We start from the raw sequence: 17,887 nt of genomic DNA, 5'->3' as shown, positions 1-17,887 counted from the left end.
TGCTGCCCCAGACCCAAGATGCAGATGCACAGATGCCAACAAGTCAGGGGCCAGTGCAATCAGAAGCCTGGGAGCACCTCTGGAACTGGGGAGGGTCTGAGCATCCAGGACATAGCCAGAAAGGAAGGAGCGCCCACCACCAGGGGGCAGGAGGCTCGGTGCACAGTATCTTCAGGCTGCCTGTGGCCACCCGGAAAGGGGCCTCCATCTGAGAGATCAGCTCTTCACCCCTGCCGCCACCCCCCACCCCCACCACACACACACACACACACACACACACACACACACACACACACACACACACACACGCGGAGGAGTGGGAGGAGGGGAGAAGTATTTGGGGGATGGCCAAGAATCCAGGCATATCATGTGAGCACAAATTCTGAAGCCGGGGCTGGCACTGAGTCTACAGCAAAGTCAAGGGTGCCCCCACTCCCAGCCCCTCAGAATCAAATCTCAGCGCAACCCCCTGGTCAGAAGTCTAGGCACTCAGAGCTGTGGAATGTGTTGGAGAGTTTACCCACTTTCCCCAACTGCAGGGCAGTGCTCCTGCCTCCCCCAAAATTAATAAATCAAATCCAGATGCAAACCCAGCCTGCCTGATGCCCTAGGAACTGCCCCAGCTCCACAGACCAGCTGATCCCAGAAACAGCTCTGGCCCACCAGGGCTGTTCTGTGTCACTCCCTCCCTTCAGAAACCATTGTTCACCCCCCAGCAGTCTGAGCACAAACAGCCCAGACAGTGAAGACAGAGCGTCCCTTAGGAAGAGGCTTCAGGGAAGACAGGGTAGACTGGCCGTCCTTTTGCCGTCAGCTACCATGCAGGCAGGTCTGGGGACCACACAGTGCCCACTTCCCAAAAATCTGCCCCCCTCTGCCCACCCCTGGTACATCCCTGTGTCTAACTGTAAATAAATCAACCAAACACAATTATCAGGATATTTTTTGGTTTTCTTCTGTTTTGTTTAAAAAAAAAAAAAAAAAGAAATGACATCATGGCCAACTGGTAGGTCCTTAAGTCTCCTTCCATCCAGCCAAGCCAGAAAATGCCCAGGAGAGTAGGAAGGTGTGGGGAGGGAGGAGTGGGGAGAGTGGTGTAGGGGAAGGACATATGGGAAGGGAGGCAGAGCCACAGGCTGTGAGCCACTGGGAGGATGGGATCATCCTGGTGACCTCCTGGCTGTGACCACAAATGGGGTAGGGAACAGGAGCCCAGGCAAGCCCCCTCATCCCCCAGCATGTGGGTCCTCTTCTCCATGGGGCACATTCAATCCAATCCTGCTTTCTTTCTTCCCACCCTGACTGCTCAAAGAAACAGGCCCCACCTCCCCTGCCTTCCTGCCGGCCTTCCTCTGACCCTCTTCCCTCCTGCACAGCAAGGTCTTGGCTGCCAGGCAACCAAGCAGATGGCATGACACCCAGACCCAAAGGTGGGCTTGTCTCTGCAGGTCCATCCCCACAGGACCCGGAGAAGAAGAAGAGGGAAGCCTGGCAAGCCTTGGCTTTGGGAGTGGCCTGGATCTCAAGACCATTGAGGCTTCTGCCACCCCACACCCTCCCTAGGGTCTCTGACAAGTTCTCTCTTCTCCTCTGACTCTGGGAATGAAGCTTTTCTTCCCCCACAGGCTTGAGCTCACCTTATAGGAGTGTCCCCACATGCCAAAATCAGAGGAAGTCAGAACAAGAGCTCCCGAGGCTGAAAAGTAGAGTTGGCACATACTCTGTGGTTGGTAAATGTTTTTAGATGGCTGGATGAATGAATGAATGAATGAATGAATCTGGGATCAATGTGGAAACACACCAGGGCTCCCCAGTGCCCCTCTCAGACCTCTTGGGCTAAGCCCAAAGAAGACACCCCAGGCTCCGGCTCACCACAAGGGCACACCCATGCCCATAAACACACACACATGTACATACACACACACCCCAAGGGAAACTTCTGGGCCAGAGGCAGAGCCAGGACTCAGACCCAGACTTCACTCCAGGTCAGCTCTGCAGCCTCCAGAGTATGGAGGTGGCAGGGGACACTGAGCCCCCCGCTTGCTGGCAGGGCTCACTCTCGGAAGCTGTCAGCCAGTTGGTGGCAGTCCAGCTCCCCCTTCGGCTCCAGGCCCCCTGGAAGCTTCACCCCCGTCTTCCGGTCCACGCACCAGCACTTGCCCCGCTGCCCATCCAGGGCCGGGTGGCACTGCCAAGACAAGGGCATGAGGGGTCAGTTCCCAGGCAGGAAGATTCCCAGCAGCCCACCCCAGTCCTACCCCAGTCCCAGCCCAGCCCCAACGTGAGCCAGCTGCTCCAAGGTGGCCTCTAAGGGTGGGGACTCTTTTTTGAGTACAGGTCCTCTGAGCTCACTAGAGCAGAGAGAACCTGGCCAAGAAGGAAAGGACCAGAGAGTTTCAGGAGGCAGGATCCCAAAAGACCCTGGGGTTTAAAGGCACAGGTAGATTTGAAAGGCTGGGTCCAGGTTAGAGAGGTCTTGGGGGTGTTTTCCAACTGGGTCAGGACTTTAAGAATGAGACTAGAGTTAAGAGCAGGATCCAAGTTGGGGTTAAGGTAGGATCGGGATAAAAGTTGCAGTTGAATTAGGAATTATAACTAAAACTTCAGTTGGGTGAGAGTTAGAGCCCAGGTCAGAAACAGAATTGGGATAAAGGGTGGGCACAGTGGCTCACGCCTGTATTCCTAGCACTCTGGGAGGCCGAAGTGGGAGGATCACTTGTCAGGAGTTCAAGATCAGCCTGAGCAAGAGCAGGACCCTGTCTCTACAAAAAATAGAAAAATTAGCTGGGCTGGTGGCACACGTCTGTAGTCCCAGCTACTGGGGAGCCTGAGGCAGGAGGATCGCTTGAACCCAGGAGTTTGAGGTTGCTGTGAGCTGTGATGATGCCACAGCACTCTACCCAGGGTAACAGAGCAAGACTCTGTCTCAAAAAAAAAAAAAAAAAGTCTATTCACCTTTTTAAAAAAATTAGTAGAAAAAGTTTTAAAAATTGGGACAAGGATAAAATTGGTGTTGGGATAAAGGTTGGAGATAGGTGAGGCATTGGTTTTGGGGAGCCTCTCTGGTCCTCCACTCATACCCTCTTCATGCCATCCTGGGACATGCAGACGCAGGGGCAGCATTTATCCTCCTAGCAGGGCCTCTCCTGGCCAAGCAGCAGCTCACACTGTGGATCTGTCCATAGTGCACGGAGTGGGGGAGTGGGAGGGTCTATACCCACAAAGAGCTGGAGAAGGAGATCCAGGCCAGGGCTCTCCAGCCCCACCCAGCAAGAGGCACCCCAGCGCTCTACCCAGACAGGCCGCCCTTCTGATGGGCCAGAGAAGGGCTGGAGCAGGCCACCCTGCCGAACATCCCAGCCTCCTGGGAGCTTGTCACGGAACCCCAGGTTCGGAGAGCAGGAGGGGAGAGGGAGGTTGCTGCCTTTGTGCCTTCTCTTCTGCCGGCTCTTTCCTCTGCTTCCACCCAAAGTGCCTGTCTCCAGCTGTCCCATGTGGCTTCCTCTCTATCCTTGCTGCACCCAGGTGGGGGAAGGGGTAGGCTAAGTTTCCTCCCGACGCCTCCTAACTTAGGCCCTCTGTTCCCAGATGAAACCTCAGACATTCAGGGACAGGAGGAACTACTCACAGGAATAGAGCAGGGCGAGCGAAAGAGTGTTGGGAGCCAAAGGTTGGCAGGGGTGCTAGGTCTACACCACAGACAGTGACTCCAGCAGTGAGGGAAACAGCCCTGGGTGGGGAGGCAGGGTCTGCCATTAGCCCATGCTGTAACTTTGGGCCAGCCCAGGCCCTTTTACTCCCCTCTGCATCTCAGTCTCCTCATCTCCAAAGTCAGTGAAGTGCTGAGGCTGGGCTAGGGTTTTGGGAGGGCCCAAGGGTTTAGGTTTGGGTTGGGGAGTCTTCCCTTCCTGAGATCACTATCCTGGACCGTCCTGTGGAGAGGCCGGGAAAATGCCCCTGGAGCAGAGACCAGGGCAGAGCCAGCGGGACTTGGAGACCCACCTGCTTGGGATGGAAGTTGCCGTTGCGGTCACAGTTGGGGATAGGGATGATGTAGAGGTCCTCGTGGGTGCGGCTCTGCGAGGCGGCCAGCCGCTCCAGGGCCCGGTGCAGTTCGCTCTGGCAGGAGCCCTGCGGCTGGGGTTGGTGGAGGACAAAACTGCTCAGTGGAGGGGAGAGAGGCAGGAGGGCCAGGCCTGGGGTCAGAGCTGAGTAGGGGCTAAAGACCCCGAAAGGAGGGCCAAAGTCTGTGGGCTAGGCAGGAGCCAGTGAGGCAGGCCGTGGTTCAGGGGACATGGTGGGACAAGCAGAAGGACATGAGGAGAGGGTCTCGAGCCAAAGGGCTTCTGGACTGGAGGGGTGTGAAGTGAGGGGCTTTGTGGGAAAAGGGGCTGTGGGAACCCATGGAGAAGACCAGGGAGGGGACAATTTCTAAGCCGGAGGGATAGAGGAACTCATACAATTAACAACTACCATTACCCCAAAGGACCCCAGAGCAGGGTCCCAAGGCCCCCTGCTATGGCCAGCATTAACGCTTCAGTGACTGAGAAGGTGTGGGGTGGGGAATCCAAGGGAAGGGCCAAGAAAGCCCAGAGAGTATGGGGCACTGCTTTTTACCAGCTAGCACAGAAGTATTTCAGTATTTAACAACCACTCCAGCTGTGCCAATGTATGTAACTGACAACAGGGAAGGAATTCCAAGGAAAGGAATAAGGACTCTCTCTGGGTCCCAATGATGCACACTAGGTGCATCCTGCACAAAGGAGGTATCCAAAGAGTGTTTGCTGAATGAACATAGTCCACATCTGGTGGTGCTGGTGGTGGTGGGGTGTGTGGGGGGGGGGGTGTATGTACATGCACACATGTGTGTTTCTATGCACATACACATCTGGGGGTCTGAGGTCCTCACCACAGGCCGGGCATCCTCCCGGGGTGCCCCGATGACCTTCATCTTGCCTCCACTGGTGCTCCGGTCTCGCATTTTGGCAAAGTGCTTCTGCAGACACCTGCGGTCATGGGCGCTGCAGGGGCTGAAGCTGTTGTTGGGGTGGTCGCCCTCATCCTTGTCTGTAGTCAGGCCGAGATGGAGAAAGGTCAGCACCAGAAAAGGACAGAGCATCATACCACCCCAGCCTCCCACCTGCTTTCTCCTTGAGGATGCTCCAGCCTAGTGCTGGAGAAGAGGAGAGGGCTGGGGGGGGGGATGGGAAGAAATGAAAGCAGCCCCCATCTTCTCTCTACTCCCCTGGACCTTCTCAGGAGAATACTCCCCTTGAAGCTCTTGACTTGACCCTCACCCCACCCAGACCAGCCCTCAGATGAGTCACCAGCTGCAGCTGCCCAGATGGCAGGAGGGTCCCCTGGGCCTTGCAGGGAGGTCTAAGGGGGAGGCAGGGCGACACCAGATCCTGTCCCCACTCCATTCAGCTCCTCCCACCATCCCCCTCTGTCCACTTGCTCTTCCTGTCCCTTTTTCTAGTCTTTGCAGCATCTGGCTAAGCCTGCCATGGGGTCCCCAGGGCTGTCAACTCTGCTGACCCTCTTCTAAATGGCCAGAATCAGAGTTTCCATGAGTGATGAAAAATCTGGCCCAAAAGGCTCTACTGATTGGCAGGGTGGGAGAAAAGAAGTGGGAGTTACTATGCATGCCTGCATGAGAAAGAGTGTGTGTGTGTGTGTGTGTGTGTGTGTAGCACACGCTGTGTGGCCCCAGGGCCAAGAGAAAAGCCCCACACACTCCTTCAGTCCCCCAGCTCAAAGTCTCCCATCCTTAGACTTCAGACCCCATCCGAAGTCCATGTGTATTGCCCAGAGCCAGGGCACTAGGAGATGGGAGTGGTGAGGCTAGACCCTCACCCCCTCTGTGGGTCTCCTGAAGGCTCTATCTGAGCTCAAGAAAAGCCCCATCCACAAGTCCCAGAATTGTAACCACTGCTCCTCCTTCCAGGCATTCAAAACCGGAATACAGGGCTGAGCTGGAGAAAGAGGCTGGAAGACCTCTCCACGGATCAGAGCCACCTCTGAAATGCTCGGGCTTGGCAGCTCACTGCTGGCCTGAGTGCAAAGCCCCTGCCAGCATTCCAGATGTTGGCAGCCAGACAGGAGGTTACATCTGGTTTGCGTCAGGGTTTTTTTTTTCCTGAGGAGTTAGCAGGTTCCTCCATGCGTGGCAGCGGTCCCAGAGCTGCCTCTGGGTCAAATGGTATTTTTCTGCTTAGCCAAACCTGGAGGGTTGGTTCTCTTTTCATTCTCCTAGTTTGGGGACTGGGGTCGGGGGAAGTATGTGGATAAAAAGAAACCAGGTAAGAAGGAATCTAGACCTTCAGAAAGTCTTTGTCAAGATTCCACACCAAAGGTTATTAATAAAATTCACCAAGGATGGAAGAACATTTTGTCTTGGGTGGAGGGCTGGCTTAGAAAGAGGAATCAAAGGGAAGGAATAAATAGAGCAGATATATATGATCCATCCTTCTGCACATTTGACATTCCAAGGACAGTCAAGAGGGGACTCCAGTCCCACATCAAGTTCCTGAGAGTCAACCAAAGAGAAGATACTATAGCAAGACTCCCCAGCCAGTATAGGCAGCAAAAACTTCAGGAGACCAGGATTGTGCCAAGGAGACCAAAGGAAAATGTTCCCTGAGCCCCCAGTTAGGAACTAGAGAAAGGTCTGGGATCCAGGCCCTTCCTTGCAGACTCTCCCAGGGATCCTCTCTAGCCAAAGAGACCCAGGCTGGCCAATGGCCCCCTCCTTCCCTGTCCCCACCTTGCACAAAGCCACATGGCTTGTGGATGGGGTCGCAGTGTTTCAGGGGTATAAGCTGGAGCTGGGGAGTGGAGAGAAAGAGGAAATAAAAGACCTAAAAGAATTAGAACCAAACATTGGAAGGATAGAGGCTGAGCTGAGATGTGAACAAAGGCCCCACCATTTACCTGGGTAAGGCTGGAGGGGTGGCTGGGACTCGTTTGCCACAGGCCACGACACTAACTCTAGGGGACACCCTTCCAACTTGGAAAGGCTTTGTTTTCTTTTAATGACCATAATGGAAAGCACTACTTTGTACAGTGACTCTTGTTCCTCTTGGTAAATGGGCAGAATGTTCTTAGGTTCAAGGAGTTTGAGGAGTAGGGAAGGGTTTTCCAAAGAAAGGGACAGCCTCAGGAGGTAGCGAGCTCCCCGCCCTGGAGGTGTGGCTCCGTTACAGGGGTAGAGGCCTCAGGTATCTAGAGAGATGTGGAGTAGAAGCTTGACTACAATTGTGTTTTCCAGTATTGCGTTCTAGAGTCAAAGTTCACAAACAACTACCCCTCAGGGGATTGTTAATAGATATTTGGGACGTTTGCCATTAAGGAGGAAAATTGGGTATGCTCACTGAAACCTAGGCCTGCAAGGGGTGTAGGGTGAGCCCAGAAGCCTGGCTTATGCTGTTGTGTTGGTATGGCCCTGTGTCACACAGAGGGGCTTACCTGGGAAGAGCTGAGCTGACAGCCTGCCTGGCCTCCCCCAAGTTGGTTTCCCTACTTGTCGCCTACATATCCCCAGTTCATGTCTAAGCTTAGAGTAGAACCCACCAGATAGGGAGAGTAGCGCCTTACTTACTCTCATGGGCATACAAGTACACAGAGTAAATCTCTATCTGTCCACTCACACACAGGCCAGGAGTCAAGAATCACAAATGTATACAAACAATCACATGTCCAGACACTCGTCCACGCATGCACACCCACATGCAGCCGGGCACTCTGACCCTGCTCTGGTCAGAGACACAGACTGGGGCAGGGCACACTGACTTCACCAGCTTCCCTGTACCATGGTCTATTTCTATTGACTTTCCAATTAATCTGTAACTTTTCCTTGCCCAGGCAACTGGCAGACTGAGGACCCACCCCAGAATCTACCCCAGGCACTGGGTTTTAGGGGTAAGGGTTGTGGCACTGGGTCTCTTGAAAATGTTAACCTTCCCATCATCAAAACTGGCTAAACACTTGCTACTTCCCTGCTTGCACAGGAGTGCCAGCCATCTGGTGGTATTCATCCTGGCAGTGCCCTCTGGAAAATCCCAATGCCCATGGGTTCCCCTCTGAGCAGGAGCTAGGGTCAGCCCTTTCCTCCTGAAACGTCTGACCTCCAAAAACCTGGTTTGCGAGGTGGGACTTCCAAGGTAGGCTAGGTCTCCTCCTCCCATCCCCTGCTTGGAGCTGGACCAACTGATGTCCAGCCACAGGGGAAACCTTGGTCTCTGCTCCAGCAGCAGAGGAAGGGAAGGAGCCCACAGAGAGAAGAGGCTGCACAGCGTTGGCACCACCAGCTGCAAAGTGCATGGTGAAAGCTGGAGGATTTCCTCTTTCCTGCTGCCTGATTTAACCCCCATGATTTCTCTTCAACTCCAGTCCCCACCCCCCACAAGACACCCAGGCTGTGAGCTAAGTAGGTCCAGCCATCTAGACACGGAAGTTTCAGCCATGATCTGGGGGGGCACCCACCTGCCCTGTCAGAAAGGTCTGTTCCTTCTTCCCCTGGACTCTGGCTAGAGAAGCCAAGACCACCAGTAACAGGTACCAGGCCCTTTCTCTGAGGTCTGGCTCATGGAGTGTCCTTCCCACTGCTGTGCCATGCTGCTGGCCTCAGATTAAAGGGTCTGATAAAGCAAGCTGACCTGTCTCTCCCATGTTTAAAACAGCAAAAGGCACCAAATTCTGTCCCATCCCTCTCATCCCCTCTGAATTTCCCCCAACTTTGCTCCCTTGCCCTCCTGTCCCCCAAAATCCCAGCATCAGCTTCCTTTTCATCACCACCCTCATCATTTGCTCTGACTTATTGAGCACCTACTCCATGGCAGACACTCCAACCCTGAGGGACAGGTCCAGTTGCCCTCCCCTTTTACAGATGAGGAAACTGAAGTAGACTGGGGAGAAGGCAGCTGGGGAGACCTATCTCGCACTCTGTCTCTGAGTGGAAAGGCTCTTGATACCCAAGGCACCAACAAAGCTGGCTTTGCCAATACTAAAGAAAAAATGGTAAGCAGCCATGCTCCTCCCTCCCCCTCCCCCAAGGCACAGAATTTCTGGGAAGGCCTTGTTCCCATGACATGACTGGATTCCCAGTACTGAAGTAGGGGAGACAATATTTGCTGCATTGACTAAAAATTAACTCAGCCGGCCTGTTCCCTAACCCTGCCCCAGAGGGACACAGAGCCCCATTAGGAACTCCCTGTCCAAACGCTGATCTTCTCGCTGTCCACTCCCCCAGATCCCGTGAGTCAAGGGTCAGTACCACGGTGCAGGATTGTGGCCTTCTGATGCACACGCTCCACCCCTGCCTCTAGTGGCCTCAGTGGTGTTAATCCACAACCTGGCCATCTGGCTCAGAAAGCTCAGACAGGAGGGTGGGGTCGCCAGAGATGGAAGGGGGAGACCTGCCCCTGGGCAAATACAAGGCAGCTGGACCACAGCAGGCCAAGGGAGGTCATGTGCCAAGTGGCCAGTCTCCCCCAGCCACGTGCTGAAGCTCAGCCCCAAGAGGAAAAGGCAGAAAAAGCCTGACACCCTATACCAAGCTATTCCCAGGCCGGAGGGCCCAAGCCCTGGGACCTAGGAGGGACAGGACCTATGGACGGTGTAAAGCTAAAAAAGATAGCAGGGGCTGGGGCTGAGCCCTATTCATCTTTTTTTTTTTTTTTTTTTTGAGACAGAGTCTCACTTTGTTGCTCGGGCTAGAGTGAGTGCCGTGGCATCAGTCTAGCTCACAGCAACCTCAGACTCCTGGGCTTAAGTGATCCTACTGCCTCAGCCTCCCGAGTAGCTGGGACTACAGGCATGAGCCACCATGCCCGGCTAATTTTTTTGTATATATATTTTTAGTTGGCCAGATAATTTCTTTCTATTTTTAGTAGAGACGGGGTCTCACTCTTGCTCAGGCTGGTCTCGAACTCCTGACCTCGAGCGATCCACCCGCCTCGGCCTCCCAGAGCTAGGATTACAGGCGTGAGCCACCGGGCCCGGCCAGCCCTATTCATCTTATCTCACCACAGACCCTGTAGGGCAACTGCACAACTCTAGGGGTTGCCTTTCACAGGGTGCAATGTGGCCCAGGCCATGGCAGGGGAGTACTTCTATGATGACTAGGAGGTGGCTTCATGGGCACAGCTTCCCCAGTAGGTACCTAGCTTCCCCAGGGTCCTCCGGGCTTTCCCTTTTCCCTTTCCATATATCTATATCCACTGCATGGGTGGAGGATGAGGCAAGGAGGAAGGGGGAGAGGCATTAGAGACCTGGGCTCTGTCATCCAAAGTTCCCCATAGCTGCCACATTCCTAGATGCCCCTTAAGGCCAGTTTGCATTATGTCCACAGGACAATCGCAAACTGTTCATGCTATGCCCTCCCCAAACCCCTCAGGGATCAGATTTTCCCCCACTACAGGATGCAGTGTTCCTACCCAAACAGAGGAAAAGACTCTCTGAGGGCTGTTCTGTCTTGTGTTCAAGTTGGTGAGAGAGGAGGAGGCTACCAGCCATCCTTATCTGGTGCCAGCTACCCTCTGGCCAGTGGAAGATGGAGAGTCAAAGGGAAAGTGGCCCCATGTACTCAGGGAACCCAAGGGCTCAGCCCTTGCTCCCACCAAGTACCCCTCCTCTCCCACTACACTGGCACTTCTGCCCCAAGATCAGTGACTGACTCCCCCAGGACCCCCCCTTTCCCAGATGTGCTGGGTGCCGGGCTGGCATTTCTCCTAGAATGTTTTCTGCTGACCCGTCTCTCCCTGCCCAGGGGCAGGAAGGGCAGTGAGGCCCGAGGCCCAGACCCCTGGGGTCCACCTCCTTCCTGTTTTCCCTGCATCCTGCTCTCCTCAACTGACAAGCAGCAGAGGATTGAGGAAGTGAAGGGTCTGGGACTCAGGGCAGGAAGCTTGGGGCCGGAGTCCCAGCATCCGGACTGCAACAATGGAAGCTTCAAGCACAAGGAAAAGAGACAGATGCAGACAGAGGCACAGGGAGAGCAAAACAGAGTGAGAGGCGAATGAGAAACAGAGGCAGAGACACAGAAAGACAGAGACAGAGATTCCAAAAGTAACAGAAAAACAGAAACAAACAGTGACAGACACAGAGAAAGAGCAACAGAAAGAGGGAAAGAAAGTGAGAGAAGCAGGGTGACAAAACAGAAACATGGAATAAGGTAGAGAAAGAAAAAGAAACTGATGATGGGCAGAAGACATCGAGGAAAAGAGAACTGAAGAACATTATTAGTGAAATTAGAGGCTGAGAGACAAAGCAGGAAAGAACAAAAGAACAAGAGAAAGAAGGAAGAAGCTGAGAGAGTCTAAGGGGAAACTGAGAAAGGCTCCCTGAGAAACGGAAAAAGAGAAAGTGTAAGAATGAGGTTAGGGCAAAGGCCCTTCTAAGAATCTCTCTGTGTCTGTCCCCCCCTTCATCTTCTCTATTCCCTATCCCACCACCATGAGGTTTCTGCAGCTCTGGGCTGGGAGCCAAGACTTCTCTTCTGCCACCTCAAATGGCACCTTCCAGGAGAAAGAAGCAGGGGGCCTGTATACCAGGGCAGGCAGAGGTGTCCAGGCCTGGCAGAGAGGCCGCTGTCTTCCTACTACCTCTCAAACAGCAAGGTGAACTAGCTCAGGGATTTGGGGGAGAGCCTGACACGTCTCACCACCAAATTCTCTCTAATATGTATGTCCCACTCCACCACTGGTAGATGTGAAAACTCCAGGCCCTGACCTCTCAAACTCCTAGGTTTCACCTGTGGCCAGGGTGAGGGTGGGCCCTGGATCAGGAACAGAAAGCTGCCCCCAACAGACATCCCCCCCCATCCTCCAGTTCTCTGGCCTAGACAGCTGACTTGACTGGACCAGGTCACGTAATTTGCCACTCTTGCTCCAGCAGCCAGAACCCCTTCCTAAATAGGCATCCCTGGGAGGTGTGAGGTGGAGGGATGGGACAGAGTCCCCCGTGACAGTGGCAACAGGCTGCTAAGGACTCGGTAGCAGTTTCCTTGGCTGAGCCTGTCCCATCCAGCCGGGCCCTGCCACGTACCTGCCTTCTCAACTCCCAGGGGATTTTCAAGGGCCTTCCAGGGCAGCCGCAATGGGGAAGAAGCCGCTGGTGGGGAAGCGCACTCGTGAGGGCATGGGCAGCCAGGGGTACCTTACCAGAGGGCTGCAGGCTGTCCTGGATGGCCTCGATCTCCGACAGCTCCATGCACACGCCTTGCCCGTGCATCAGCGTGTGCAGGGGCTTCTCCACCCCCCGGGGCGGGTAGCAGCGCAGGCCCGAGCCGCAGCGGGGGGTGTACACCCCGCAGGGCATCCCCAAGCCCAGGGCGCAAGTGGCGCAACAGCCGCAGCCGGGCTCCCGCACCAGCTCCTCGCAGCCCACGGGGGGGCGGCAGCGCGCCAGCTTCTCCTCGGAGCAGGGCGGGCAGTGGATGGCTTCGTCGCCCAGGCTCTGCCCGGGCCCGGCGGCCAGCAGCAGAGCCGCCACGAGGCAGAGAGGCAGCATGACCGCACGAGGACGGAGCGCGGGCGCGGGGCGCCGGGCGCAGGCGGGGAGCGCTGGCGCGCTTGCGGGCAGCAGGGGACACACGGCGGCAGCGCCCGGCGCGCCTGGAGGACCCGACCCGGAGGGCGCGGGGGAGACTGGCGGCCCCGCTGGCGGACAGGAACCAGGGAAGTTAGCAAGCGGGTTGGAGGGGAGCGAGCCTGGCCGCCGAGGCGCTGCGCCGCATCCTCGGCCCGGCCCAGGCAGGCGGCGGGTGGCGGGGGGGCGGGTGGCTGAGCGGCTGCCCGGGACCGGCTCCCCCGGACTTTATACCGGCCCCTGGCCACACCCCCAGCGCCTTCCCAGAGGTGGGGGAGCCGGGGCGGCGAAGGGGAGAGGGAGAGGCGGCCGGTAGGGGGAGGGGGCGCTGTCCTGAGTCGCCGCCGCCGCTACATCTGAAAGTCCTTTTCTGCCGAAAAAGGAAGCGGCGCCGTTTGGAAGCCGTGGCAGGGGCCCAGAGCGCCTCTGAACCGGAGCCCGGGAGGGGAGAAGGGGAGAGAGAATGCGAAGGGGCTGCTGCTTGGCCCCGCCCCCGACCGCGGAGGATTCTTCCCCAGGCCCACCGAGGCGGCCTTCAGTCCCGCAGTGAGAATGGGTCCTTCTAGCCGGCACTCCCGGCTCTGCGGATTCAGTCTCCCTAGCCAGGGTCCTTTCTACTCCACCCCAGTGCTCCCAGTCTCAGCCGCTGGACACCAAGCCGCGTGAGGTGGGGCAAGGGGTACAGGCGCTCAACAAGGCACGGAAAGGCCTGGTTGCCCTAAGATGTTAACAGGCTCTCTTCGCACTCGCCCCTTGCAACCTCTCCCTCCCCTGCAATCGCCCCAGGGCTCACGCGGGTGCTGGCCCACCCTGCCTTCCCCAGGACTGAATCGACTGAACTCCCCGGCGAGGGAGGTGCAGAGTCTCTTCCTCCTTCCTGGATGTTTGCTTCTACTACCCAGACTCACTCCTGGAGGGAGACTGGCCTGGGAGATTGCCACTTGCAATGCGCAAGTTGTGCGTTGAACAACTCCAGGGGGCACCATTCCATGTAGTCACTGTATATTTGTACGACTGTTGTGACCGTTTCCCAGCAGATGGCAGTCAAGGATTTTGAGGAAGGGGTGCTTTTTCTAATTCACCGGCTGTTGCTATTTGGTCTAGTGTTGATCCTATTGATGTGGGTATACCCCACCCTTGCTCAAATGCTTGCTGGGATTGAGGGGAGCCCTAGAGTAGCACTGGGAGCAAAGACCCATCTTCTAGGTTCCTTCTCAGGCCCCCCTAATACTCACCTATGCTCCCCTACAAAGACTTCTGCTATACTAAAGCTGGTTTCAGGGTAGGGGTGCCTGTCCAGGCATAATCAGTGACCCACTGTGGATTCCCCCACCTCCCACCCCCTTGGCTTGGCCTAGAGAGCTGCAGGGCACCAAACTGAAGTGCACTTCAGAAATCCCTTTTCTGCCTCTTCTCCCAGGGAAAGGGTCTTTCAGCCTCACAGGGGTTGGGCCACCTACTTTCTGCAAGTGCAGACTGCTGGGGTGATTGGAGGAAGAGAGAGGCTGGAAACCAGACCTGTAGGACAGACCAAAAAGTTGCAAACTGACGGCACCTACTGGCAGCCATCAAGACTGCAGGAGGGCTGGAGAGTGATGGCCAAGGACAAGAATCTGCGATTCTCTCATCCCATCTCACAAACGAAATGGGGACTCTTCTGCCCCATCTGCCTTGGAGAAGGGCAAACAGAACCAGATTCCTCAAGTCCCTGGGGGAAGATTAGCCTGTGCCTGATTCAGAAAACTGCTCCAAGCCCTGCTCCCCCTTTCATCATCACTGGACCCAGTTCTGCCACCAACCTGTGTGAACTTGGAGCTTGGCTGTCCCTAACTGGAAAATGGAGAGAGATCATCTCCACCCATCCTACCTCCTGAAGCTCTTGTGAGAATAAGATGGAACTGAGAAGGCTAGCTCTGACCCCAATGCCAGACTTGCCCCCTAGACAGCAAACCCAGGAGGGGGAAAGGTGCTGGGACACAAAGGCAGGAGTGCAAGGAGGGGCTGGACAAAGCCCAGAGATGGACAAAGCCCTGGGATGTTGCATGAGTACAGGTGAGTGTGGAAAATCTGGAAAAGTTGCCAGGTGAGACAGATGCCCACACCTCAACCCCAACCCCAAATCCATCCTGTGGTGTCCTCCCCAACCCTTATCACTGTCTGGGATAATTCAAAGGAGGCAGAAAAGTAGACAGGAGAAAGCCTTCCAAGCACCTCCCACCATCCATGCAACACACATTTACTGAATGAACACCTATTATGCACAGGCTTTATGCTACATACGAGGGATACACACATGGCCAAGATCACTCTCTGCCCTCAAAAAGCTCATTTCCTAGTGCGGGAGACAGTATGTGAATAAATAAGTCTAAGAAATGTGCAGGTGGCCTGGGAGATGTCTATATGGGGCACTATGGAGACCCAGAGGCACAAGCAGTCAGTTCTTACATCCAGGACATGGAAAACCTTCATTAACGAGGTTACCTTTGAGCCAACAGTCGGCCATGCGAGAGCAAAAAGCACAGGTGTTAGCATCAGGCTGACCTGGATTCTACTCCCAGCTTTGTCCCTGGACTCACTAGGGAACCTGAAACAAGTTACTTAAGCTCTCTGAGCTTCAGGCCTTAGCTGGAAAGTGGGACTTTGTGGCAAGAGAGAGAGAGAGAAAGAGATCTATGCAAAGTGCCTAGCACATAGTAGGCACCACGTGTTTGCTCCCTCCTACCCCTCCCCTTCTGGGAACTATAACTTCTCCACATGGCTAGAGATCCCCTGGAAGCAGGACCGATGTCTCCCCCACTGACTGGAGGCTCTTGGAAGACTGGGTTTAGTGTCCCCTCTCAGGCTGCAAGTATCTGGAAGAGGCTGTATATAAAGGGCATGGAATTTGGAGTCAGAGGACCTGGGTCGAAGTTGCAGCACAGCCGCTTAAGAGCTGTGTGACCTTGGACCTGCCACTCAACATCTTGGAGGGTCATTTTCATCCTCTGTAAAAAAATATATATGTGTGTGTTTGTGTGTGTATATATGTGTGTGTATATGTGTGTGTGTGTATATATACACATATATATATGAAATAATTGAGCTTACCACCACAGAATGGTTGGAAGAAAAAATGAGATAATGAATAAGAAAGAGCTGTGGAACCCAAGGAGTAGGGTGCAGGTGCAGGTGCTGGTTATGGGTTTTTCCCCCTGACTGCTGCCTCCCTTCAGACTGGGAGTTCCTGACCAGGAGCCTCCCAAAGGCAGAAACCCAGCCCTCCTGCCTTGCCATCTTTCCCAGCCCAGGTTCTACCAGAAAATGAAACCTTCTCTCCCACAGCATCCTTGTCTGTCCCTGCCTCCTGGGCACCTGAGGGCTGGGAAGATGCTCCTCCTGATGGATGGATGAAGAAAATCCTCACTCCCTCCCAGCCTCTCCCACTCACACCCTCTCCCACTCACACCCTCATTGGCTTGTTGCTCTGAAAGTCTCACTAGCTCCCTTGTGGTACAATTTCAAACCTCTACTGGGCTCAGGCTGGGCTTCTTAAAGAATAGATAGGAGAAAAGCAAGCTTGATTCCCAGGGGAAAGACAAAGCCCCACCCTCAAGGAACCCCCAATTTGATGGGCTTCCCCTTGGGATTGTCTTATCTGATGGAGTAGACAAAATACACAGAGATCACAGACTACATGCTGGACATGGTTCTAAGTGCTTCACTCATGTGTGCTTCACAACAACTTCATGAAGTAAGTTATCATTATCCTCTTTTTTTAAGACAGGGCAACTGAGGCACAGAGAGGCATGTAACTCACTCAAAGTCACACAGCAAGTAAGTAGAATAGGGAAGTAAACCCAGGCAGTCTGGCTCCAAAGTCTGTACAACTAATCCCTATGCTTTACTGCCTTCCAAAACAGCTGTCAGAACTGTTCTAAACTAATGCCAACAAGAGCAAAAGACTATGATACAGAGTACACGCTGGGTGTGGGGAATCAGAGGAGAGGAGAAATTAGCACTGGCTTCCTTATAACTTTGGCTTCCCAGCCCCACTCCTGATCACCCTGGACTATCCACTGTGCCCACACTGAGTAGGGGAGCTCAGCTGCCCTTCATGTCAGCTGACATGTAGATCCCAGGTAGGGCATTCTGCACGGTCTCCCCAGGCATGCGCTGAGCAATGGCCCATTAGTGCGGCTGCTTTGCTGCCACCAGGGCCCCATACTTGGAGAGACCAGATCAGGAGAGCCAGGCTCTCCAGAAAGTCACCACAGTGCAGAGGGTGGTCTGGTCCTGCCCAGCTCCAGATCATGGAACCTGGGTTTTGAGGTGAACACCCAGGCAGAAGAAGGGGAGGGCAGAGGAGAGCCATCTGCAGTTGGGCTGGCCAGGATCCAGTTTCATATCTCCAGACCAGCCAGCTCTGCTACTTGCTAGCTTTGTGATCACTTCCCCTTCCTCAGCTTCAGTTTTACCATCTATAAAATGGGGGCGGGGAACTCACTGAATTATGGAGCCACTTCCAGCTCTGGCAGCCTAGGAATCTGGGACCTCTGGAATCCTTTTGCATGGTCCAAGTCCCCATGCAGGCATGGCTCCCAACCCTCCAGAGTCTGCATTGCTTCCAGGCTAGTTGGCACCCATGGTATCTCCTTCTCATTGGCCAAAGCCTACACAGAAGACAAGCCAAGTGAGTGATGTTGGGCCCTGTGAGAGCTCTGTCACCAACAGAGAGATGATGAGGCTTACCCAAGAGCACACAGCTAGCAAGTAATCTAGCCAAGACTGTGACAAATATATTTACTGCCTGCTGCAACGTTAGCCCTCTGTGCCATGCTGCCTCTGCTGCCAGAGCCATCACCAGCAAGCCATGGGCTCAGGACTCAAGGAAGGTAGGGGTGGGGGGAGAAGAAGTGAAGCCTGGGAGAATCTCACAGAGGACACTTGCAGAAGCAGAGACACACAGGAAACTCTGGGCAGAGAGAGCCAGAGGTTGGGGTGGGAAATCCTTTGCCCTGCCTCCCCTGACACTGGTTGAGTCAAAGAGCAGGTTGCCTCTTGGCCTGCCAGATCAAAAGCCCATAATCACAGCAGATCCCTGTCCTTTCCCCACACTCCCTGAAGGGACTCCAGGCCCTGCCTCCTGCTCCCCCAGCCCTGGGGAACAAAATGTTACCTACCCCTTAGGAAACCCCAAAGAGACTCTACCAAGCAACCTCTAAACCCAGAGAAACCCCCAAAAGAGTTTTAGGCCTAGAGAAGCCCTACAGAGGGGTCTTCAGACTCAGAAAACCCCCAGAGTTTATGGGACCTCCAGAGA

At 54.8% G+C, this 17,887-nt stretch overlaps 1 protein-coding gene across 1 annotated transcript; it reads right to left on the bottom strand.

Moving 5' to 3' along the window:
* Window positions 1–933: 933 nt before the first annotated feature.
* Window positions 934–12,818, bottom strand: IGFBP4 (insulin like growth factor binding protein 4). The gene is made up of 4 exons (XM_045526443.1): window positions 12,162–12,818; window positions 4,910–5,067; window positions 4,003–4,137; window positions 934–2,188 (listed from the first exon to the last, which is right to left on the bottom strand). The coding sequence occupies exons 1-4, from the start codon at window positions 12,508–12,510 to the stop codon at window positions 2,054–2,056; spliced, it is 777 nt and encodes a 258-aa protein (XP_045382399.1). The 5' UTR covers window positions 12,511–12,818; the 3' UTR covers window positions 934–2,053.
* Between the last annotated feature and the right edge of the window lie 5,069 nt (window positions 12,819–17,887).

This window comes from Lemur catta, chromosome 15, assembly GCF_020740605.2.
Source record: "Lemur catta isolate mLemCat1 chromosome 15, mLemCat1.pri, whole genome shotgun sequence".
Taxonomy (NCBI): domain Eukaryota; kingdom Metazoa; phylum Chordata; class Mammalia; order Primates; family Lemuridae; genus Lemur; species Lemur catta.
Note: the sequence above shows the minus strand (reverse complement) of the source record. Positions and strands in the feature narration are given on the sequence as shown.

Excerpts from the sequence above, each read along its gene's own strand:
- IGFBP4 (XM_045526443.1), bottom strand. The coding sequence starts at position 12,510 with ATGCTGCCTCTCTGCCTCGTGGCGGCTCTGCTGCTGGCCGCCGGGCCC. Across the intron at positions 5,068-12,161 it reads GGACAGCCTGCAGCCCTCTG|ACAAGGATGAGGGCGACCAC; the intron begins GTAAGGTACCCC and ends GCCTGACTACAG. Across the intron at positions 4,138-4,909 it reads GGGAGGATGCCCGGCCTGTG|CCGCAGGGCTCCTGCCAGAG; the intron begins GTGAGGACCTCA and ends CACCAACCCCAG.